The sequence below is a fragment of the Fistularia commersonii genome, chromosome 21 (assembly GCF_037954325.1).
Source record: "Fistularia commersonii isolate RoL2024-O1a breed Wild chromosome 21, RoL_Fcom_v1.0, whole genome shotgun sequence".
NCBI lineage: Eukaryota > Metazoa > Chordata > Actinopteri > Syngnathiformes > Fistulariidae > Fistularia > Fistularia commersonii.
In genome coordinates this window covers 7,828,181-7,853,562 of record NC_141304.1, presented here as the reverse complement: position 1 = coordinate 7,853,562, position 25,382 = coordinate 7,828,181, and the positions used below count along the sequence as shown (strand labels likewise).

At 36.9% G+C, this 25,382-nt stretch overlaps 3 protein-coding genes across 4 annotated transcripts in view; 1 reads left to right on the top strand and 2 right to left on the bottom strand.

The window, feature by feature from the left end:
- Nucleotides 1-12,184: 12,184 nt before the first annotated feature.
- svbp (small vasohibin binding protein) lies at nucleotides 12,185-14,394 on the top strand. 2 transcript variants are annotated; one of them, XM_086168923.1, is made up of 3 exons: nucleotides 12,185-12,314; nucleotides 12,576-12,702; nucleotides 12,834-14,394. In XM_086168923.1, exons 2-3 carry the CDS (start codon nucleotides 12,589-12,591, stop codon nucleotides 12,918-12,920), a joined length of 201 nt encoding a protein of 66 aa, XP_086025049.1. In that variant the 5' UTR covers nucleotides 12,185-12,314; nucleotides 12,576-12,588; the 3' UTR covers nucleotides 12,921-14,394. The 2 variants fall into 2 exon arrangements, with proteins under 2 accessions (XP_086025049.1, XP_086025050.1); XM_086168924.1 differs by having other exon boundaries at nucleotides 12,267-12,318.
- A 153-nt stretch (nucleotides 14,395-14,547) lies between these two features.
- On the bottom strand, nucleotides 14,548-18,863 carry fbxo2 (F-box protein 2). The gene is made up of 6 exons (XM_086168922.1): nucleotides 18,742-18,863; nucleotides 17,379-17,438; nucleotides 15,804-15,930; nucleotides 15,605-15,697; nucleotides 15,381-15,519; nucleotides 14,548-14,956 (listed from the first exon to the last, which is right to left on the bottom strand). The coding sequence occupies exons 2-6, from the start codon at nucleotides 17,413-17,415 to the stop codon at nucleotides 14,822-14,824; spliced, it is 531 nt and encodes a 176-aa protein (XP_086025048.1). The 5' UTR covers nucleotides 17,416-17,438; nucleotides 18,742-18,863; the 3' UTR covers nucleotides 14,548-14,821.
- A 597-nt stretch (nucleotides 18,864-19,460) lies between these two features.
- LOC147222200 (integrin alpha-5-like) overlaps nucleotides 19,461-25,382 on the bottom strand; it is a 46,731-nt gene continuing 40,809 nt past the window's right edge. Inside the window, exons 27-30 of the mRNA XM_086169050.1 lie at nucleotides 25,157-25,270; nucleotides 22,712-22,813; nucleotides 22,507-22,629; nucleotides 19,461-22,008 (exon numbers count right to left, since the gene is read on the bottom strand). Coding sequence (XP_086025176.1) covers nucleotides 21,925-22,008; nucleotides 22,507-22,629; nucleotides 22,712-22,813; nucleotides 25,157-25,270 — 423 coding nt within the window. The 3' untranslated portion in view covers nucleotides 19,461-21,924. The remainder of the gene's footprint in view (nucleotides 22,009-22,506; nucleotides 22,630-22,711; nucleotides 22,814-25,156; nucleotides 25,271-25,382) is intronic.

The window sequence follows — 25,382 nt, the reverse complement described above, 5'->3', positions numbered from 1 at the left end:
AAGAAGATTTGCTACAGTGCAGGAAATACAGTGCCCTTATGTTGAGCACGTCCTTCATTAGAGACAGGCTTGGCTGCAGAGAAGTGACAGAACTGAAATGCAGAGAAAAATTATAGTTTAAGGTGAGATTAATTTGCGTCAGCAGAGGTAATCATTCATCATTTTGGTATGCATGCAGAAGGAAGCACTGAATGATTAGCTGTTCCCAAACTGCTGTCAAAGATTCTGACGAATTTCTGAAATTGTATACATTGTATTTGAGGCAGCCTCAGAAAGGATAACAAGAATATCACATAAATACATGATCATATCTGAGATAATTGTGATTCATATTTATCACTGGCAACACTTGTCGTGCTAATCCCTCAGTGTTGAACATAAGAGGTGTGTAGAGGAGGAAAGAAAAGGAAAAGAAAGGAAAAGGAATGGGAGGTGATTTTCTTTTTCTTTAAGCAAGCTTTTGATTTTTTTTTCAATTGATAGAATTATTTTTATCCTTGTTGTAGTTCTGCTATCAGATCCTATCCTTGTTATTGTCTTTGTCCTTTAAATTGCCTCTTCTATTTATATTTATATTCATATTTATTGATTGTGTTATTGTTGCACTGCTGTGACAAACGAATTTCCCCTATGACGTTCAATATCTTATCTTATCTTATCTTATCTTATCTTATCCTCTTGCCTCCTTTTTTTTTTAAAGACAGCAGGCAGAACTAGAGGTTGCAAAAGACAGCAGGCAGAACTAGAGGTTGCAGAGATGAAGATGTTGAGGTTCTCTTTGGGAGTGACCAGGATGGATAGGATCAGGAATGAGTCTATCAGAGGGACGGCACATGTCCGATGTTTTGGAGAGAAGGTCAGAGAAGCCAGACTGAGATGGTTCGGTCATGTACAGAGAAGAGATAGTGAATATATTGGTAGACGGATGCTGGAATTGGAGCTGCCAGGCAAGAGGTCTCGAGGAAGACCAAAGAGAAGATTTATGGATGTAGTGAGAGAGGATATGAAGGTAGTTGGTGTGAGAGAGGAAGATACAGAGAATAGAGTTAGATGGAGAAAGTTGACTCGCTGTGGCGACCCCTAACGGGAAAAGCCGAAAGAAGAAGAAGAAGAAGATCTTATCTTATCTTATCTTATCTTATCTTATCTTATCTTATCTTATCTTCTCTTATCTTATCTTATCTTATCTTATCTCATTACATTTGAATGTTAATGACTGTGAAAGCTTTTTGCAATCAAACTGTTTAGCGATAGAGTTAAGTCTTTGTCGGATACCGAATAAAGTGATAGAAGCTAGGAAATAGAATCCACATCAGACATTAGGACATATGGACTCTCACTGTATTACCACCAAGATAGGTGGTTCGAGAAGCGTCAAAGAACCCATCTTTGTCGAAACAGAAAAAACATCTCTGAATAGAGGAGGGGGACTAAGACACATACTTTCACAAACGTATATAGCCATGCTGGGATCAATACCAAGATGGATTTGCACACAGGGACCAGGCCAATCTACACCCTCCAAACAAACAGGAAACACCCACTGCCAGAATCAGTCCCCGGTAACATCCACATGATCCTCAGTTCATGTGATCCGATTCACTCCTTTGTGTCATTGGTCATAGCTTAAGACTTCAGAACAAATTATTAAATAAAGCTTAAGACTTCAGAACAATTTAGTAAATAAAGTATAGAAGCTCAGATAATCCTGATGTTGAATTTAGTATTAAATATAGCATTGTCAGACACTATCTGATTAATGTCCTTGAGTGTTGTGTCTGTATTTCCTCATTAGTAATTTTGAAATTCAGAAAGATTGACAAGTTGTGGATATTTAAACACTGTTAACAAGCCTGACCTCAGTACTGGGGGCCAAGGGTTCTGCTCCATCCACAAATTACCTGACTACTTGGAAACACATCTGTTCTGCATTAGTTCATAAGTCTAGATGCAATTTGATAATTATTCTGCCTACTTGGTTCCATACTGTCAGACTCTTATGGCCCTCAAGGTTTGTAGACCAAATGAATTATTGAAAATGCATGTGGTTTATCTACATCAAATTACTGACTAAGGTGTCGCTAAATTATTTCTTGCATAGCTGGTATGTTGTTACATTGACTATAACACGGCAGTGTCAGTAGTTTACACTGCAGCTTATAATAACTGTTCATATTTTTGATTTTTTTATCCCTGGGTTTTATATCGCTGTCAGAGATACAAAGCCTATGCTACAAACTGTAATGAATGATTTACCTTCCTGTTTTGTTGCACCTCATCCCAAAGACCAAGTTAACACGGTGTTCTGTACTTACAATGTGTTTTTCAACTTCTAATCACATATTCTGAACTCCATTTAAAACTCCTCTTTTTACATCTGTGTTCTAGTAACAGTTGTTATGAGGTCACAGCACATATATTGCAATGTACATTATCTACAGGACAGAGCATCTGGCAGGAGTTCTAATATGAAATGAATTCAGTATGAATTTGTTTTTCTGTCTGATGTCCTGTCTTGCTGAGTAATCTCTAAGTAAAACAAACCTTCTATTGATAGATATTATGTTTTTACAGCCACAAAAAGGAAGAAAAAGTTCAAAATGTACAAGTTTCTTTCTAGAATTTGAAGAAACTTTAGGTATGAGATCAGTTGTGAAAATGATAAAAAATATATATATATATATATATATATATATATATATATATATTACATTGATATATATATATATATATATATATATATATCAATGTAATGGCCCAGTCCATGCCAATGGTGCAACAGTAAGTGTGTGCTTTCTCATCAATCCATACCTGCTGTCTGCTCGGGGTTTGTTGTGCTTTTGATGTCTAAATTTTGTTCCATTGTTTAAAGTTAAGGGTTTATATTTAGAGTTAGATTACACTGGGTGCATTTAGAGTTAGATTGGATTATGTTGGATAAAATTGGATAGAAGTACGTTATCTTGCATTACATTTGATGCATAATGTTAAAGCAAGAAAGACAAAATACATGACAAAGATAATGACAGGGTCATGATGATGTAGAAATATACTTTGTGTGTGTGTGTATGTGTGTGTATTGCGTCAGTGTGAACACAATTAGGAACAGGGAAGACTGTGTTTTCCTTATGTGAAAGTGAGAGATTAGAAGAGGAGACAGGAGATTAAGGTCTAAAGTCCCACAATCCAGGAAGATTCTGGTGCTAAAGGGGTGCGTTGTCCAGTACTAGCTGTTACACACAGATGTTTTGGGACTCAGCAGATTAGAACTTGATTCAGAACTATCCTAAGAGTTTCTGATATGGCGGCAGATCAGTCAATATACCAAAGCACCTGACTCAGTTAAGCTTATTATTTTTCTGCACGAAAGGCTACAAGATCATTAATAGTTTTAAGAATTGTTAACAGACATTGTATCTCATCAAAGCAGAAAAACCACATATGGAATTAATGACCTTTAAGAGGATACATTCCATTGAGGTGAGACCATTTAAGGGCTCTGGTACTGTGCATGGTTACTAACTGACATGGCTTTCTGGGACAGTTAATGGAATCAGTCTATTTTGATCAGCTCAGAAAAGAGCCCTGCCCCCATGAATATCTAACTTGAATTTAGCTGCAGCACTGTTATTCAAGTGAATGTTTGTATAATACTGAAATATCTAATACATCTAAATTAAATAGGAACTGGCAATCTTTCAATTTAATGTGATATAGATGGACTGTCTAACAGCAGCAGAACAGCAGCAGATGTATGAAAAAACAGGTCTGATATGTGCCTTGAATATAAATTTGAACAAATGACAAGGAAAGCTTGGTCAGAAAAAACAGTGGCAGAGCACGAAGTATTTCCTAAAACCAGACTGTGTTAGTATCCTGCTTGTTTTACTGCACTTGACTCAAGCATCCAAGTCAAGTATGCATATACAGTATTTGGCCTCACAAAATCAACTAAATAAGCAAGATATAGCCCAGTCTTAAAGCCATTGAGGTTTCAAGATTCAAGATTCAAAGCATTTATTGTCACATGTACAGTGTAGAAACCAGTTTCACTGTACGGTGAAATTCCTACTTTGCTGTCCGCAGTGCATTGGGATATGTGCTGGTAGAAGAGTGTGAACATTGTTGTACATATGATTATAGATATGAATGTAAACATTGCAATAGAACAGTAAGTAAGAGTGCAATATAGATGTTTATATACAGTATCCTGTATGTTATTGATGGACTTGGGTCTTATACTATATAATGGCAACCACCTGGATAGATACAAGTAGACCGATCAGCAGTGACAGAGTCTCATGACCATGCTGGATGCTGCTGCTGATGACAGCAAATGTTAAATAAGTAAACTTCACATCAATAGTTGAACGACGGTCGAAGTCATTTTTACTTTAACAGGTGCAAAATTACTGCAAAGCTTCACTTTATGCTGATTGAACTAACTAATTACATGAAATAGAGTGGTTTTGCCAAGGTATGTGACTCAGCAAGAGGATTAACGACAAAGGTACCGAAATACAAATATATTTTTGGGCCAACATATCATTTCTGTGGTAGCCATGTATAGTGCCAGAGGCAACTTACCAGGGCTTGCAGGTAGGTACATTACAATCATTGGATTACAATCATATACTCAAGTGTTGATCAGAGACGGCGCTAATTCTGGATTGCCATTCCGAAAATTACAAGCCTATATCACTACAATTATTATCTCTGTAGCCAATGAAATTAGAAGCAACACAGGTCATAATACTGTCTTGGGGCCATATAACTTAAAAAAATTAAAAAAATAATCAAATTAAACCGCATGTCTATCATGCCATATGGTTCCAGAATTATTTGGTTCAAATAATCAAGCGTATCCACAAATAAAGATCGTGTTCAAAATGAGAAAAAAACTAAGCCAAATCATTTACTGTGAAACTCAACAAATATAGCAAAAGACTGAAAAATAAAATATAATGGCATACCATAAAATAAAAGAAATATGTTAATGAACTTTGGCTATCAATAGAAAACACAATAGATTAAATCCAAGGAAATATAAACCTACCAATTGTAATCGCTTATAGTTACTTGAGTATAATTTTAAAGTACTTATATTCACCATGTTTCACCAAAAACAGTTAAGGTCTCCTGGACTTTCCTGTGGTCTAAAATGACCTTTTGACCAAAAATCTGACCAAAATTGTTTCATGGTGTTTAAAATTTACACGACTTTCATGTGCACAGGTTTGAAAGGCAGCTTTGAGGCAGAACTTGTTTGTTTTTTTCTCACAGAGAGAGGGTGACTGAGAGGGAGAGGGAGAGAGAGAGAGAGAGAGAGAGAAGAAAGCTATCCAATTTTCAATTTTATATATATATATATATATATATATATATATGCTCTTATGCTGGACTTAAATCAGGGTACACAGGGAAGACTTATTCAGGGCCAAAGTAGATGCTTAACCCCTTTCACTCTACATGGTCAGAGGGTAAGAAACCACAGAAACTCTACATTGGACTTGAGACTGCATTTAGTTAAATACTGTATATACATTCAGCCACATTTACGACTTCTTAATACAAATTTTCTTTTTTTTGAATGCTGGTTTCTGCTACCTCAACAACTTTGCCACACCCTCTCTAGTCTGGTTCCATATCCAAGTAGAAAAGTAATAAATATGTCTCATTCTGCTGTAGCTAAGGAATATCCCAACATTTATAGGTTCTTTTTAGGTTCACCTGGTGCTAATGTGTTCAAAGCCTTTGACATCTATTCTCACTCTAAGTGAAGACCACAGATGTAGAGGCTTTATAATGCTCATCTCTGCATTATACAATCATAGCCAAAAGTTTTGAGAATGACACAGCCATAGAAACATCTGGCAAACACCAAAAAACCCTGAAGGAACAGACTTTGTGAAAGTGTCATTCTCAAAACTTTTGGCTATGACTGTACTTTTATTGGCTAAGTCTGAAATACTGAATTATTATGGGGATGACTGACCAGTAATTGGAGCTGATATCGATGATGATATCACCCAGAAGCACTGTAAAAGGATAAAATGCGCTCATATCAATCAGGAACAAAGTATGTATAAACGCACAGTACCATTAAGAAGATGTAAAATATCAATAACCCTCACCCCCTTCAAAAAGGGAACTTTGGATACATAGTCATAGGGTCCAGAATAAGTTTGTCGATGTTTGTGTTGCATCACACAAATCATATCCTGTGCATATCTCTTGCATTTTTGCTATTTTCTGCTTGTCTTGGTGTCTGCAACTATTGTGACCCAATCGTGAAAAGATGAATGGTGTTTTGCATTTCTTGTCTGCTAGGATACATGTACAGTAAGAGTATATGCATGTGAGCTTCCAGTTATTTTAGGCATGGTCATAATGGCCATATACTTTTAGTCCTGAAAGGCTTACATATGTACATGTCTGTGGGGGTTTTGTACACTCCATGCTTGTGTGTGTGTGTGTGTGTGTGTGTGTGTGTGTGTGTGTGTGTGTGTGTGTGTGTGTGTGTGTGTGTGTGTGTATGTGTGTGTGTGTGTGTGTGTGTGTGTTGGCAGTGGGATGGTAAGTTGGGTTAGGAGATTGTGGTGAGTTTGTGTATTCAATGCCACTTGTATGAAAGTGCAGGGAGAGCTGGGCTTCACCCTGAAGCCAGGGTTTAATTTAGAAGAAAAACGCACCTCACACATTTGCCGTCTCCATGGTTCATCTCTTCAACCCTTTCAAAAACCAACGTTCATTCTACTCACTACTTACTTTTTGACCATCTCATCTCTTGTCCTCTTTCAATGCCTCCTCACCCTTGCCTCTCCTCAAGTGTGATGGCTAACAGATAGCAAAAGCCATTGATGCATACTTTATTCTGTGGCCTTTTTATAATTTAGGATTCTCAAATTTGAGATGTTCTCTTTTTACATGGACGTACTCAACTGCTGTTTTAGTGAAGCCTCCCATAACTACTCCGAGAGGCCAAGAACATTTTAAGAAGCTCCAGATGCAGGAGAAATTAGGCCATCTTTATTGCTGTTGTTTTTTTTGTTTTTGTTTTTTTTTTTCTCAAAATTGCTGTCTATATATTAACTTAAGCGCTGATACTGTGCAGCTAAAGAAAACACGGAACTTCCTGATGACTGTATTTCTCTACATTGCAATCAAAAAATGTAAGAACCCTAAACTCTTTCACCACCTTTGACAAGATTTAGAGCGCGGCACTTTTACCACCAATGACAACATTTTCCAGCTGCAAAGAGTTGGTCAGAAACATTCCCCATTTGATGATTTCTGCATTGGCCCTCACAAAACTGAGTTTCTGATTGTCACTGTTTGTTGAGCTTGACATTTTTGGTTTATTTGTTGTGCTGGCTGGGAAGAAGAACTCATACACACCTAAAAAACACGCTAAATATATCACAAACCTTTGACTGGCTTGATTTACACTGATTATGTTTTAAGTTGTTTAAAGTGAATATGCGGCGGTCTGATCTTTGTTGCTGCTTCCATTTGTTTTGTGTGACAGGATTGTGAGGTCAAATGTTTTTTATGGTTCATTTTGAAGAAATTCTGGTTTATTTCAGTTTTGTGAATTTGGTATAGCTTCTCAGTGTCTACTGTGGTATTTCTAAATGGTTCCTACAAATATTTGTTTCGCATTTAAAAAAGAAGCGTGTAACTGTCAGCTCTTTTCTGCATGTTAAGTTTGTCTCTATGAAAATTAAAATTTTCTCCTTGTGACCCATCATGTCTTCAGGCTTTTTTCCGAATTGTGAGAAGAAATTCCACAATATGTACCATATGGTTGTGACAATCATCCAGTTCATAACATTATCTTTGGACTTGGGGCACTAGAAGAGGAAAAATAAACATTAAGATTTCATTATTACCTTGAAATGTGACTATAAATGAAGGTTTTTCACCTGAAAGTATTAATGTTGAAATGACTGGATTATATGAAACATACACACATACACCCTGTTAAGCCGCATTAGACACCGTGTTCCTTTTATGTTGCTCTACTTATGGATCAACAGTTCTGGCTGATGTCGATTTCTTTCTGCAAAAGTTTTTTTTGGCAGAATATCATTCCAGAGGAGAACTCTCTCCTGTAGTCGGCGGATAAATCCAGGTAAACCATTGGTATGCTGTGCGATAAATCTCTTTGGCGCTACTCTGCCAGAGGGCTCACAGATCTGAGTTCACAACAACATCAGAAACTAGCAGAGTTGTCAGGTAGGGCAGTTCATCACCTCACTTCCTGAGTGAATGTTTGTGACCCTTTATGGTGTCCCTACTGTTGTTGTCAGTGGAGATGGATGGGTTGCGGACTGCTGCTCAGTGCTGTCATGCTTGCTCCTCTCTCAGCTGATTTATGCACTAATGTCTGTGTATGATTTAATAATTGTGATTAAGCAAGGAGTGAAATCTAAGGAAAATAATTAAACAAATAGTTTTGAAAATTAACTTAAATATTTAGCAAGAATGAGCAGATTTAGGTCCAACTACAGTAGAAATAAGAAATGGCTCAGAGAAAGTACAATAAAACTTCATATATGTGGAATTGTGATAGCATTTGAAGGGGTCCAAATTGCCATCCAAATGTAATCTATAGTGAGACGTCACATGTGTGATCCCAGGGACACTTATACAGCCAGTTATTTACTCTCTCATTCGCACATCTGGGCAATTTTCCAAAATTTTTCAATTTAGGGGCAGCGTCGTGCTGGAGGTAGAGCAATTTTCTTTGCATCCAAACATTCCTGGTTTGATTCCCGGCTCCTCCTAGCGTGTCGAAGTGTTGTTGAGCAAGACACTGAATCGCTAACCCATAACTGGTCGAGGGCAGCCTACTGCTCATGGTTCATCCATGATGGGTTAATTGCAGAAATTAAATTTCCCCACGAGGGATTAATAAAGGGTAAATTATTATAAACTGCTGTACTGCACATTTTTTGGACTGTGGGGGGAAACGATAGGAAACCCACGCAGGAAACATGCAAACTCCACACAGAAAGATCCTCCTTTGTAATTGAACCGTGCTGTGAAGCCGAAGCGCTAACCACTGCGCGACCATTACACCTTAAACTGCAAAATATTCTCATCCAAATAAATTGCAGCACAACTATAGTCAACAACTCATCTCTCTTACTGTCTGTCTCGCTCTTACATATCTCACATACACACACACATGCACACACGCACAAAGTCACAAAAAACTGAGAATATTGTTAGGTCATCATTTCAACAGAAGACAATCTTATAGACAGAATCAGAAAGGCCAAATAATCATCTCTACTTTTACATGAGATGATATCCAAGCCTGCATCATAAACTCTATTAACTGTATTTCCATGCCTTTCATAGAACTATAGGTGACAAGTGTCACTGAATCCCAGATGAAGAACAGATTATATTTTCTCCATTGCATTGTCTGTAGTATGAATACATTTTCAAGGAGAAGAATAAATTAGTGTTGTTACAGAGGTGCTGAGTGCAAAGACATTTATAAGGGATGTGTGTGTGTGTGTGTGTGTGTGTGTGTGTGTGTGTGTGTGTGCGTGTGTGTGTGTGTGTGCGTGTGTGTGTGCGTGTGTGTGTGTGTGCGTGTGTGTGTGTGTGTGTGTGTGTGTGTATGTGTTGGAGAGAATCTGCTGAACAGTTCAGTTCCTCACAGTTTCACTGAGAACTGTTAAAAAACTTAGTAAGGAACTTAAGTGAATTTGCTTCTGAATCGTCACCCAGCCAGAAGGTAAAAAGACTCTTTCTGGCAATTTTTCAGAACAAAAATTAGCTACACAGGCTACGTTTGACTACAACCTTCAACAAAATAGAAAATAATCTTACCTGGTTAGTGCAGTGTTCTTTCCTCTGATCAGCACCCATACAAGTCCAATTCTCAGTGCTATAACAACAAAAATAAGGTCAGCTGAATGGCTGAACATTTAAGTCAAGGGTTTAAGTGCACATTTAAAGCAATTCTGTATAATTATTATACACAACAACCATTTAATATCCTTGTATTTTTGAGTTTGTTTTGCTGGGGTTTGTCTTGGTGGGGGGTTGTCAATTCTCTGGATTCATGTCAGCCACTCAAATCAAACAGACACATTACTGCACTTGCAGAAACTTTAATGGGTAGTAGGGTGACATCTTCTGGTCAAATGTGACCAAGTGTTGAACCACCAACTAAAGTTCATATGATCAGGGCTTTTAAGCATTTACACAAAATATTTCCACAGTTAGCCATGTTTAGTTATTGAATTTATAATTATCACATTAAAAGGATTATTTTGGCTTTTAGTAAAATGGTGCTTCATAAATAAAAAAAAAACTGTAAATATATATGTATTCTTTCATTTCTACTTAAGAAGTTGAGATAAGAACTTAAATGTTTTTCAAAATTTGAGCAGGTCCAGTTACAACAAGATTACAACAAGTCTCTAATAATCTTGTATAAGCATCTTTATGATAGGATCTCCCTAGTCCTAATAAGTATTCTAACTTTACAAGAACAATCATCTATTATGGTCATACTGACCAAGGTGACACTGGTAAATATATCTGAAATAGGCAACATCTCCATTGTCATTTGTTCTCTCTTTCAATACCGTTTTTTGTCAAACTTCCACCCCCCTGATACTGTATCTCTTACTTCCTCTCTCCCTTTGTCACTCTGATTTTTCTCTCAATTATCGATGTTTGCCTTGAGATCAGGTGATTCGTCCCTTACTGCTGAGGTCCCGAACCACTGTGCTCCAGACTGGTACCAGTATTTGGATTATTTAGTATTAGGCCACACAGAAGAAATAGGTAATGCTATTTTTGTTTGGTTTTTGTTTATGTTTTTCATCTAGTAATATGTGTGAAAGATATTTAATTTTGAATAATGATAAGATTTGTTCCCAATTACATCCATCTGTGCCTCTTGACATGTCAAGATGCTTGTCTCAGACACATCACATGTGACCTTTAGAATTAAGCCAACTGCTCGCTAAAAAAAGTAGATAAAAAATATTGGTAATAATAATAGTTCAGGGCTCCAAGTCGTTCAGCATTATGACGAGTTGTATTTTTCATTCTCTTTTCATGTTATATTTCTCTTTGGAATTGTTTTCATCCCATTTGCATAATTTTATTTAATAATTTCTTCACTTCATCCACACCTTGGAGGATCTGAAAATGTTGTCTTACATGAAAGCAGTCTGTGGTACAAAAGAGGTTGAGGACTGCTGACTAATTTTGTCTCTGTGACTAAGGGACTGTTATGCAGCTTATATATAAGGATCCTTTTAAAAGGCTCCACACATTTTACAACAGCACAAACCCAGAAAAGTTAGCCAGTACCATCAAGCAGACAATCTTGGATCAGGGCCCTTGTGGTAGTACTTGATGTGTAACCTTGTCCGAATCTATCTTGTATTGTTAAGTGAAATGCACTGGGTTCTTGTCTTATATATTAAGTCTGTTGGTATGTCACTGATGTCTATTGCTAAAGTATCCTTTCTGGGATAGAAATCCATCATGTGAGGCTCTGCTTTCAGTAATTTCTCAAGCAAAGGGAAGATACATTTTTATAGATCACCATTTAAAGATTATCAGGGTCTGAAAATCAACCTACGCATTTGAGTCTGGGCTCTATAAATAACATTGATTTGTCTTCACTTGAGTCAGCATAAACATAGAACCACAACACTTGTTCTTTTTTAACAAATAATGCAGATACTTGAAAAAATATGAAACATGAAAACAAACTATACTAGAAGACACAGAAATGCCAGTGGAAAGGAGTGTTCACAGTTTCACTCAAAAACGCAAGTGATAGTGTTAAATGCATTAAAGTTAAGTCAGTTTCATTATCATTGCCAAAAACCTACCTCACAGGACATCATGAGCTGTAGATGTTGTGACTGTCTTATCTTTGAATGTAAATTTTTAAGAAAAAAAAAGTCTCTAAAAACTGTTTAACATGTGGAGAGAACTCAAGGGAGTTTCTCAAATGAAGATTCTGCAAGAATCGGGATGCAAGACATGGCATCCATAACATTGAGTGAAATAATTTAATTGAAAAAAAAATGTTTGGGGAGCTTTTACTTGGGCACGCACGCACGCGCGCACACACACACACACACACACGATACTACCGGAACCACTGAACAGTTGTTTCCCTGAGAAGGTCGAACTTGTTTGTTGGTGACACACGAAGACAAGCTGTGTTTTTCTCGCTTGCTTGTTTTGCTACTACCGAAATACCTTACTTACTACGCAGAATTTCACAAAGCAACAGTGACAACATCTTAGGATTAACACAAGTAGGTGTGCTACAGTGTGAACGCAAACGCATTACTGGGTTTTGGAACTTCAATCATTAAATACTCAAATGCTAACCGGCTAACATTAGCTAGGTTTGTAAGTGGACGTCTAACGTTTGCGGTTTGTAATATGCATTTAGCTTTTTTAATAGAAATGTGTGAACGCTGTCTTTCTGGTGGATGTTTTCCAAATTAAATAATAGCTTAAGTTTGTAAAATGAAAAAAAAATCATGCCTTGAAGCTTTTTGGTCGATTTACAGTAGACCTGTCACCATGGAGCCCGCCTGCCGTAAAGACAAGCCGAAGTTAAACTCTACACCGACCAGAGGAGACCGAGCCAGGCAGAGAACTGCTCAGCAAGAGCTAAAACAACGACAGAGAGCAGAGGTAACTGATAATGAAATCATAGTCACAGCATAGAGTCATACATTATTTATTTTAGCTATGTATTTCAAATGTTTGTTGATTTTTTTTTTCAACCCGGCAGATTCATCAGTCAGTCTTTAAATTTCTTACAGATCTATGCATTGAACAAGGTGATGACAGAGTTGGAGCAGCAGCAGTTTGAGACCTTTTGTAAACAAATGCAGTCCCAAGGAGAGTGACTGTGTTGCCCATAATCTGCCTCCATCTTCCTGGTAGACGCGGACCTTTAATTTATGCCGTCAGGTATTTGCACCATATGCTGCTTTTTGAATTTTTACCAAAAAGCATTTGAAGGAACATTTGCGCAAATTTCAGTGTTTCCCCCGCATCAGGTCAGGTCAGACATTTGCTTGGCCATCAGTATTTTCGACAGAATGAGCTTGTGTGCTCTGGTATACGTCCTACTGGGAATATAACTTTCATGCATTTTATAGGATTAGCAAAATAACTGAAGATGAAGCAATAATTTTCTAAATTTCTGACAGAATGACAATCTCCTTTCCACTTGGGATGCATGTAAAGCTACACAAGGCAAATTTTTAACCAGTAAATAATGGCCATTCCCACAGATCTTCATTTGAATGTGCCCATTACTTCAGAATTGCCTGTGAAAAGCCCCTGAGTGCTTACGGATCCATGTAATCCATGTAAAATACATAGGAAATAAACACAGTATTAGTTGATCTCAATTGTCCTGACATTATTGAAAAATAACCAGAAAAATGTAAATCACAGGAAAATCATTGAAATTTAATTTAACATTAATGTCAGATTGGTTCAAATAATACATAATTATGTATTGTGACAAAGAATTGCTTTTTATTTAATCAAATACATTTTTTTGATTTTGTATTATACAATGAACAATTGTAAAACAATGAAGAAAATTGATTTTAATGGTTAAATTTATAGGCAGAAAAAAACAAAACTGCAATATCTCCCTTAGTTTTCATGCTGAGTATATAATTTCACGCCAAACAAAGAGTTTAGTGTTACAACTCCATTCTCTGGGCTTCTTTAAAGATGCAAATAACACTTAACGTTTTTAAAAGGAAACATATCCCAATTGAATCTTGAGTATTATAGGGCTGCTGTAATCACATTGAAAGAACTGTGCTTCTACCACAAAATGCTTCTACCACAAAATAGAGGTTCATGTTGGAAATGTCCTGTGTTTTATCATTTACTGCCGTAAGTAGTGATGTTTAATTAAGACATTGTAAATCTCCAGAAATACTGCAAATCATGTAGCATTTCTGTAGGAAAGGAGCTCAAACACTGAAGGGACGGTAACATGGTGCAATAAATTATATTCGTCACTGAAGCTGCCACAGCACCACAGCTAGGTCACATTGACCCTCAAGCAGTTGACGAATCCTGTACATGAAGTGCTGTTGTATTCAGTTTTATATTGTCAAATACAACTTGTTCCCAATGTTGCATTTGTGTCCTCTTTTTTTTTTGTTTTGTTTTGTTTACAATATAATTTGGTTTAATCCAATCCTGCATGTCAGGAGAAAATTGCACAATCCATACCTTCTATAATGCTCTGGATGGGGGGGAAAAAAGATCAGTGTTTTAGATAGTGTTTAAGTTGGCTAGATTTTCAAATAGATAAAACTCAATAAGTTAGACTGTCATTTAATGAGGTGATGTTTGAAACTCACTCCATTCAACAGTTTTCAAAAATCACAGAATTCTATTTGCAATCTTTGAGTTACAATTTGAGCTGTCAATCAATGTTTTACCTTGAAAAAAAATAGCAATTTCTGTGACAGTCATTTCACTGTTGTCATTCTTTTGGTGTGTGTGTGTGTGTGTGTGTGTGTGTGTGTGTGTGTGTGTGTGTGTGTGTTCATTACAAACTGTTGCTTTCAAGCATTTTAGGATCTTGGGTTTATTAAGTGACATTTTCTAACATAGTAACGCTCTGTAGTCTTACAAATTTCATCACAGTATTGCGTTTCACAGCATGAACTGCCATTTATTTTCAGCATAGGGGTGGAAACTGTAAGGCACGGCCTTTTATTGTCCTTTATAAATATATTACTTATCCCCTTCATTTTTTTTTCTTCTGGGATTAGACTTCCACAGTAACAGAGCTCCCAGTGACCCGCACTCCGTACCACCCATTCCAGTACTTTGTGTCTTGCCCTCCATGTTCAAAGGAGATGAATCGCAGACCAGGGCCATAGTCTTGGAATTTATGGATGAGCTAGAGTTCAGAGGGAAAGACAGTGTAGTTTTTTATTTTCATATGAGGTATCTTTCACTGTTCATCTTAAGAAAAAAAAAAGATTAACACTTTTGCTATGAATCTCCAGGAGTTTATCGTGGTTGAACATGTTTCACCTAAATCAGCAGAAGTGAAAGATGTGAATCCTCACTTCACCTTTTCGTGAACAATACATCCCATGTGTTGTAAATTTTAAAAAATCCCACTAGTTATCTTGTGCAGTACCAGAAAAAACAATACTAATATGAAAAAGTGAATACATCTATATTGACATTAGAGACTGAAAGAGGTTGACTGAGGAATTCAAAACCAGTAGTAAGAACTCGAGTTACCATCTATCATTGATTCATCAGAGGACAAGGTGAACTGAGTCATCTCTGGTCTTCACTTGATCTCTGCTTACCTGCTTCCATGAACAGTCACCGGATTCGGGATCCAGAGTCACTGGTGAAGGTTTGAAATCTTTTATTACTTCCTGATTCTCATCAAGCAGGCACACTGTCAGTTGGTAGGTACAGCCACAGTCCTGCCTTCCGCAATACCTGCAAGACGACCGACCCACTTGTCACAAATTAAAGTCAGCTAGTCAGATTGCAAGTGTTGTTCAACTGTCCATCTCCATCTCACCAGTCTTCCACCATGACAACTGGCTGCTGATCCAGCTGCTCTTGGGTGAAACCCTCCTCCAACAAATCAATCACCTGCCGCTTCAAACACAGTCTAGAACAATTACAAAAAAGCTCACCTACTTAAATATGAAATTGCAAGTTTTAAATGTCTACCAAGGTATTTGTGTATTTGCATGTCCACAGCAATAAACACCTACTCAAAGGAAGTTGCAAAGTATTTAGTCACATCCGTGTTGAGAAATTCATAGCCGCAGTCTCCTGGCATGTCCTCGACCTTCCATTGGTTTCCACCATTTTCTGTCAACTCCCAAAATTCCAGTTGCTCTGGAAAGGAGATGCAAAGTCATATTATATACTCCTGTTAGTATTATCATGATTGTTATTCTTATTATTATTATTGTTTTCATTATTATTAGTATTAGGATTATTATTATTATTATACTCATAATTGTGATTATTATCAGTGGTGATGGACAGGCTAACAGATGAGGTTAGACAGGAATCTTCATGGACCATGATGTTTGCAGATGACATTGTGATCTGTAGTGAGAGCAGAGAACAGGTTGAGGAAAATCTAGAGAGGTGAGGGTATGTGCTGGAAAGGAGAGGAATGAGTTAGTCGCAGCAAGTCCAGAGTATATGTGTGTGAATAAGAGGAACTTGGGTGGAACGGTGAGGCTACAGGGAGCGGAGAGAAAGAAGTTGAAGGATTTCAGGTACTTGGGGTGAACAGTCCAGAGCAACAGAGGGTGTGGAAAAGAGGTGGGTAGGGGTAGTACCCACCTATGAAGTAGTACCCCTACGGGGTACTATGCGAAAGAAGACTATCACCCAGAATGAAAGTAAAGGTGTACAAGACAGTGGTGAGACCAGCGATGCTGTATGGCCTAGAAAGAGTTCCAATGACGAAAAGACAGGAGGCAGAGATGAAGATGCTAAGGTTCTCTTTGGGAGTGACCAGGATGGATAGGATCAGGAATGAGTCTATCAGGGGACCAGCACGTTAGATGTTTTGGAGAGAAGCTCAGAGAAGCCGGACTGAGATGGTTGGGTCATGTACAGAAAAGGGATAGTGAAGATATTGGTAGACGGATGCTGGAATTGGAGCTGCCAGGCAGGAGGTCTACAGGAAGAGAAGATTTATAGATGTTGCGAGATAGGATATGGAGATAGTTATTGTGAGAGAGGAGAATACAGAGAATGGGGTTAGATGGAGAAGGTTGATTCGCTGTGGTGACCCCTGAAGGAAAAAGCTGAGGAGAAGAAGATCATTAGGTTGGTATATATAGTATAGTATAATAATAGTATTAATAGTAATACTATCATTATTATTCACCAGTCCAATTGTACCTTGGAAAAAATCATCAAACAGATATGAACAGAATATTCAACGACCTCCTGCACTTCATCATTTTGTCTTTGAACTCATACTCTCTATTTAATTTTTAATTAGTGCATGATGAATTTCAAAGTTTACATTCTATAGTTCCACTGCATCTTCTGTTCACTGCCCTTTAAGGTGCTTTTATGTATTTATTTTTATGATGTCATTACTAATTACCTATGTCTCTTCTATTTACTAATACATTGTTATTCTATAGGGCACTCACTGCAAAGCCCCAAACATGTTTCCTTATTCTGCATGACAGTAAACAGTTAGACTCTTTGACGGCCTAAATTAACATCAAGGTGATGATAATTTGTTCATATTTGATAATAGAAAAAGAAAAGTGATCAATGGAAGATCTGTTAGTGGAAAATAATTACCTTACCTTCACCATTGGGATTCTTAAGCAAGTTCCGGTCCATGTTAACACGTCAAGCTGGAGCGCCTGGATGTGGAAAAAACTGGTAACACTTGAGGTAACACTTGTATGACAAAACATTGTTAAACCATTTGTAAAAATCTAGTTCCAATTTATGTTTTTATTTTTCCACTTGAGGAAATTATGTTAAGAAAGTTATCATGGCTTTACAAACCTTTGAATTACTTTTGTAAATGCTTTTCAAAGTATAGACCGTCATTGTCAGACTATGTCTTCATACTGTTTAATACTTAATGTATGATTTGTTACTTCATGTACTAATCCTAAATTGCAATCCCGAGTGTGTTATCCTTTTAACATCTTGATCAATTTTCTGAACAATCTATCCAATTACTGATTACTCCTAAATCTGTGTAAAATTATTATTCTTTATTTAGATATTTTGTATTCATTATTTAGACACATGTTACACATTACAGACCAATTCATTAATGAGGAAAAAAACATTAGGATTTTTTTTTAATAAGGTTTTGAAGAGTATCTCATTTACAATTTCTTGATGTTTTAACTTGAAGGTTGAATTGGAAAAACAAGTCTGTTATTTGCAGCTCTGGCTGCAGGTGATTTGACCAGCCTGGAACAGGTTCATCTGCATTAAAAATTGCTATCATACATTGCTATTGTAAACACCACAGTGTGCACAGGCAAACAAAATCACTGCACAATCATGGCCTTTCTATGTAGGCTAGCATCTGATTTCTAATACCTGATTTTATTTAGATTTTTAGTATGGACAATCATTCCATGTTGATCTGAACAATCATTTCCCCAAATAAATACAATTGCACACTGAAGAGGAACTGAAGTGCCCAAACTGATGAGGTCATCATATAAATTCTAAACCCAAACACTAATACCCCATCTGCTGACTCACTGCACTCACTGACTCAACAGTTGCAGCAGAAGCCACCTTTACATCATGATGAATGGGATGCATCACAGAGATAAGCCAGTCATCAGACAGAAAGAAGACATCAGTCAGCAGAAAAACAATCTAGGATTTTGTCTGATATAGTGGTTTGACGCATGATTGATAATCAAAATATCCTTCTTTCGGATGTTTAGTTTAGTTTTTGAAACCTATGTACTGACACTTGAAAAATCCTTTATCTGAAGTAAAACTAATAGATTCTGCATAAAAATCTTTTTTCTCAAAGCCATATAAATACAAACACCCGAGTCATACCTCACCTCAGAAGTCATAAAGCAAAAAAATATGCAAATAATATTGCTCCGAATTAAATGAATTATTCTCTTTGTATTCAGTCTTAGTTTTCTCTGTTTACAAACCTGGCACAGGGTTACTTACAGTCCAGGGAATCCTCTCTTTTCGTCTGTATTTCTGAGACCGGTGCTTGAGCTATTTCTGCACTGTAACACCCATGTGACAGCAGAGCTTTTATCTCCTGGCATACACACCTCCTTCAACAAAAAGAGGAGGAGCAGAGAAGCGTACACTAGGAAGCACAGCCAGTGGAACTCAGCAGAAAGACACATGCACAGACTCAGCATTTATGTCAGCACATGTACCGCTATGTATTATTTTCTATGCATGGTTACACCAGCTGTGTGCCAGGTATAAAAATAAAAGATGGAAAATTCAGGAACTTTCTTTTAATTGTCATGATGACATATTTCTTGACAGGATTGATGATATGAATAAAACTGATTTGGTTTTGCATCACATGAATGTTTGGCTTGTACTGTGCATGGCGACGCATCTAGAAAAAAAATGGATACGTCTAAAGGCCAGTGGTGTTAGAGAATCTAGACAACTTTGGAAGCCAGTGCTGTTCATAAAGGAGGGATGAACATCAATTTAGTATTGTGTGCGAGTCCCTGCGCTGGATAAAATTACATTCTATTTTTTCCTCTATCACAGACACGGCCGGGCTGAAATGGCATATCATTTTGTTGCCAGTAAAATTTTTGGAGTCTCCTTTTGAAAGCACACATGGAAGCATACAATAGATTTTTTACATTGTGCACACACAGACACAGTCATATACGCTAGCATGACATGCAACATTTGTGGGTGGGTATACAAAATTAGGCTTTATTCTGGGGCACAACACCAATGGTTCATAACACAATGAATACATAACAAACATTACAGTATACACAAAACACCTCCCAATATGGGAGAGGAATGATTCAAGTCTAACACTGCAGTTTGATCAGGATTGTCTCGCAGACTATACAGTACAACATTCAAAGATAAATGGGACCAGAACTTCCAAGAAACAGCGAACACTGGAATTGCAAAACATGGCTTGGAGGCCATGTTATGCTTATTTCCATGACAAAAGCTGAGTGGGAAATATCTCCAGACCTACTAAAGCTAAAACCTTTGGGTGGTTACTAAATGAATAAGTAATCCCATCTTTGGTTTCCTGGCTTGACCAGTAGAATCAATCTCATAAGAAACTAAAAACAGTCTTAACCAGTAAAGTTTGTGACTCTTACAAAAAATCCATTCAATATAAAAAACATTTAAAATTGTGGGGAATACTAAAGCTTTAGTGTCTTTTGTCGCTCATTCTAGCTTGATACAAGTGTTCAAGATGTGCAGGATGTCTAGCTGTTAAAAAATATATAATACTTGTTTGAACATTTTGAAATGTGTACAGGATTACCATGACGGGCTGCAAATGCCTGCTGGACATTTTAACAATGGAAATATTTGCCATCAATTCAGATTTATTGAATTTCCGCCAGCGGAAAGTAACTCGGTTTGAAATTCTTTTTTCTTTTTTTTTTTACAACCTGTGTCATACCCCGAGGTGAAAACTAAGCACGAGTTAGCTTGATTCACAAAAATTAGACACCCATCAGAATAGAACAAACACAACATCCCATCATCCATGTAAATAATGATATATGTGTAGAGGACAAGCACCAGCTGGGAAACTGTGAAAATGCTTTGCAGCTGATAAACACTGTAAGCATGTATGTGTAAGCATCCACTCTGGACAAATTAGTATTGTGTCACTAATGCTGGTCTCAGATACACAATGGTAAGGTTGGTTTTTTGTAATCAGAAGGACTGAAGGCACTATTTTAAGATAACAGTGTAAGAAACTTTTTTTTGTGACAAAAACAAAAGCAATGTGCATAGTTTCATTGGTGTTCAATCCACAAACTAAAGACTTGTTTTTAGCTCAGAATTAGCCTTACACTGTATAATCACACATGGAATTATCCTTTGAAGCTTTTCGTGTTTTTTCAGTGGCCTTTACTGAATATTCCAGATCCTGTAGGTAAAGTTTGTGGATCGAACGTAAAAACAAAATGACATTTTCAAAATGTCTAAACATCGCAGCATGGTATTCTTGGAATCTGTGTGCTGTATGTTTATAGTATTGCTCAAGGGACATACCTTGATCAGCTGAGATGGATTTTATGAGATCATGCATTTGTCTTCAGTTGGAAGACAGTTGTGTATTTCTCTCCTTGGCTGATTAGTAACTTATTTTTTCCTTTCCTTGTATATATGCCCTTAAAGATTAAACACGTAAACCTTTCTTTCATTATATGTCTTCTAATTTTTGAACATGTGATTTTGGAGAACAAAATTTGGAAATTGGCAGTTCAGTGTTCACTGTCATATGCAAGGTTGGTGTGTAGTTTTGATTTACATGGTCTCAACATGTAGCAAAAATAAATTATTTCTGGGGAGATCATTTCCCTTACAAAGAAGGTTGGTCAGTCCATCGATTACCTCTTGCACTGAGCTGGCTTCAGTGTGGGCTTATGTTTCATACACATTGCTAGCTGACCGAATCTTGCGCGCATTTGCTTATTGACACCATGACCTTGGTATTTATTTCTGCTTCAAATGGTTAAGATGTCACAATGCACATATTCTTTCTCCTTAGCCAATAATGCCATTAGAGGTACTCACCTGCTCACATTAGAATTACAAATTATCGTTATTAATACATAACAACTATGACCGGTATTTTAACAGTGGCCTTGGTTTTGTTGAGCTTTAGTCCATACATTTTCATTGTTTGTTATGTGTATAACAGTTACCTAGTAAATCTGAAGTAGTCTTTGTCAGATATTAACCACTGACTCCTTTACTGACTGCAGTAATGCATGAGTATTATGCATTACGCAAAGCACACAAAGAAAGAGAAAAGTCACTGAGCAAGAGGCAGTTTTTTGAAAGAAACACCTTACGCATGGACCTCAAAAAAAGAGGTCCATGATGCTCTCTTGAAAAAAAGCTTCATTTAATTGTGTTCTGACTATATAAATTAATGTCCACAATGGCAGTGCATAATCAACTGCATGGCCTGCACAGTCTTTCCTGCTTTTTCATTTTAGTGCAGCACTAGATATGATGTGTTCCAGTGATACAGCACCCATAATCATCTTTTCAGAAATGGGGTTGCTGTTTTGCATTTGCAAGTTTCCTAATTCATTCAGGAATGTGATGATAATTCCAGTTTTATGGAATCGCTGCAGGGCAGGCTCCGTCTTGGATCTAGGCTTCAGAAGATGCCTGGGGCTTCAGCTGGGCCTTCTCCATAGTTGTACCATATGGATCTGACCTTTTGAAGAAGCCCATCTAGAGGAAAAAAGATGATATGAATAAGCCCAACACAAAACCGAGACTTTACATCTAAAGAAATGACTGATATGTATCCAAAGTAGTCTTTTCTTGTTTGCAATGCATAGTATGGATTGTCGTAAAATGCTGCTTAACAAAAAAAAAAATACTGTGTTAAACAGAGAAGGGACAATATGGGACAAGTGTTAATGTAGTACATGTATCAATATGCACAAATGTAGAAACTAAACATCAGATTTCTTACAACTGTCAGCAGCAAAGAATAAATGACTTCAGCACACAAATTTAAAAACATCTTTGTTCTTTCACAAAGTTTCATCACTACTTTTGGCAGATTAACGTTGTTAAAAATTACTGAATAACAAAAGAAATTTAAAAAAAAAAATGTCTTCACTTTCAGGTAATTTGCAGGGCAAAATGACAGCAGAATAGGTCACCAAAAATAATATAAAATCTGAGGAATAAAAAAAATACTTTTATGTAAAAGCACATTACCTTGTACAGTAGATATATGAGCAGTGCGAGTAACAGCAGTCCAGCTAGAACAGCTACTATGATGATCCAGACTGGAACAGAGTACAAACTGTCTGGTTTGGTCCACATCAGGGGCGTCACCACCTGGAAGCAAATCACAGCAGTCAAATGAGCACGCACACGTTAATACTTGCAGGCTTTGGTAGAGAAACAATACAAAAAGTACCTTTTTGGATCCAGATGGCTTGAATTTGAGAGGAATAGAATAGGGCATCTTGTCCACCGAGAAGTGAACGGAACACTCCAGAGCATAGTGCTTGTAGGCTCTCTATGCAAAAACATATAAACAATTGAAAATATTTTTACATCAACCTGGTATCACATTTAATCCTTTTGCCTTCAAATGTTAAACATAAGTATATCGTTCAATTGCTTTTCATTTTTGAATGTAAAACAGATGATTATGATACAGACGATCATGGTGAAAAGCAAGAGCATCTACTTGCTCATTTTTTCCAAATCAAATAGAGAAGAACAAAATTATCTTTAATGGTGTTTCAGTAATAAGAAGTTGTTTCAGTTGAAAGTGTCTGGCAATTTAGATTAGAAATTCACTGTTCTGTTTGTGTGCGTGTTTGTTTCTATTATGTCCCTGAACACTACCAAAAGGAGCTTGAATACGGCTTGTGTACTGCATTAGGTAGTTTTTAAGACTCTCTGACTAAATAGATCCCCTATGACGTCTCAACTGTATAAGCCATTCGTAACATTCAGTGCGTGAAGAAAATATTAACCGTACTTGATGCCATTTCGCTTTATCATAATGATTTTTTGAATACATGTTTTGGCAAATTGATGTATTGCAAATATCTGTCATTTGGCGCAGTCTCTTCCCTTCACAAAACCCATCACCCCGTCTAGGCCGAATAGTGAGGTATATTAAAAGAGCAGAATTCTTACCCTGATCTAACTGCCTGAAAGGTAGAATGGAAAGAATTTGCTTTTTGCAGACTGTTCAGTAATAATAATCAAATATGTCCAAAGGGAAATTTAGAGTATGCCTCTGGGTGTACTACGACTAAACCAACTAAAGATACCAATTAGTTATCCAGCCTCGAAACTGATGCATTGCAGATATGAGCAGTTGGAAAAAAAAAACAGACTAAATTGCCAAGGCTAACTGGGGAAAGTAAAGGATTGGATATTGTTTATTTTTGTCAGCTTATAACGAGCAGTTCCCTTCAAGCCATTTCAAAGAGCTTAAACATTATCGTCCTTTTGGGGTTTGATATAAAACCGGAAATAAGTTTAGAAATATTCTTGAGTCCAAGGCAAAAGGGAGGTCTTGCATAGCCAGACATTTTTTTGAATGTTGTTTTGATAAACAGATACACTTTATTGATATATAGTAACCATACTTTAACTGTAATCGAATGGAACCAAATTAATATGTTCAATTTCTCTAACTGTTCCATATGAATATTTTTGAATTTGAAAGTCTACTGAATAGTTTTTTTCCCTTAAAATGAGTAAATGGCTTCACATCAAGAGAATTTCTCATCCATCTTGTCCTCTAGAACATTCCTTTATTTTCCATTGCAGGTCAGTGTCAGATGGCAATCAGCGGAAGACTGATTTTGGAGTAGCAAAATAGTTTAATCTAATTGCTTAAAGGAACACTTTTAATGTAATGTATTAACAATTGACATGAATTAAACACAAAAGGGGAGTCAGTTGTAGTATAGGATATAGGGACAAGATAAGAAAAGCTGATAGGAAGACTTTTTTGTCCCATATAACCTTCAACGTAGAGACTCACTAGTGCTTTCTTATAGAGGAACTCAGGTTGCCCTTTCTCTTTAGCCAGCATTGCAAAAAGTATGGAATACGTCATTATCACCTGTGGATACTAACAATTCAAGACAAACATTGATTTTGAAAATGACCTGCTTTGAAATACCTTTAGTCATTTTGAACAAAGGTCCTCTCAAGAGATCCAGATGGTTGATATTTCAGAAATGTGAATACTTATTGAAGAGACAAGGAAAACACAGCATTGATGGGTTTTCCTGATGCTTAACAGTAACTTTTCATCAATTGAAGGATTAGAAATCCACAGCCTCTTTAGTTCAAAGAACTGTCTGGAGCCGTGCTGGAATTTAATAGCGACTGAGTAACCCAGAGTCACTTTTGAGCACCATGATCCAATTTACAGAGATTTCATGTGCAGAATACAATTACTTCTTCATTCCCAACTAGATTGTGTGAATTGTGTCTCTTATTCAGTCAACATATATCATTATGTAATTGGTGCTGCCTCCCATTCTTCCCATCTCTTTCTTAACTGTTTAATTTTGAGTCACAGCTTCATAAAATATCTTTGTCTTAAATATATAAAAAATAACTTTTTGTTTGTACTCCTTTCCATTTAATTTGCATTGAGTTATCCTTGCAATAATTGAATCAAGAACAACTTCAAAACTGATTAACATCTTGTGCTGACAACCTTCAGATCTGTGCACTTTCAGACAGGGATTATAATAAAATAGTAAGACTATTCGGTATGCCAAACATAACTGTGGATTCGTAATTCCTCCACTAGAAGGCAGTATAAGCACATTTATCCTCTAGTAGGAGGATCACTGTTACATTTACATCAAATAATACTCACTTCAATGAATGTTTCAGCCCAGACTCTAGAGTGAACACTCAGAATAACACTGGCTCCTCTCTCAAGCAGCCCAACAGAACAACGCAGCAGCCAACAGTCCACTGAGGAGCAGGTCTGCAGGGAAGAGTCCAAAAAATATTTGCATCAGTAAGAGACTGATTTTACGGACCAAGGAAAAAGAGTTATGGATAAACGCCAACATTTGTGACGCGTTACAATACATTTA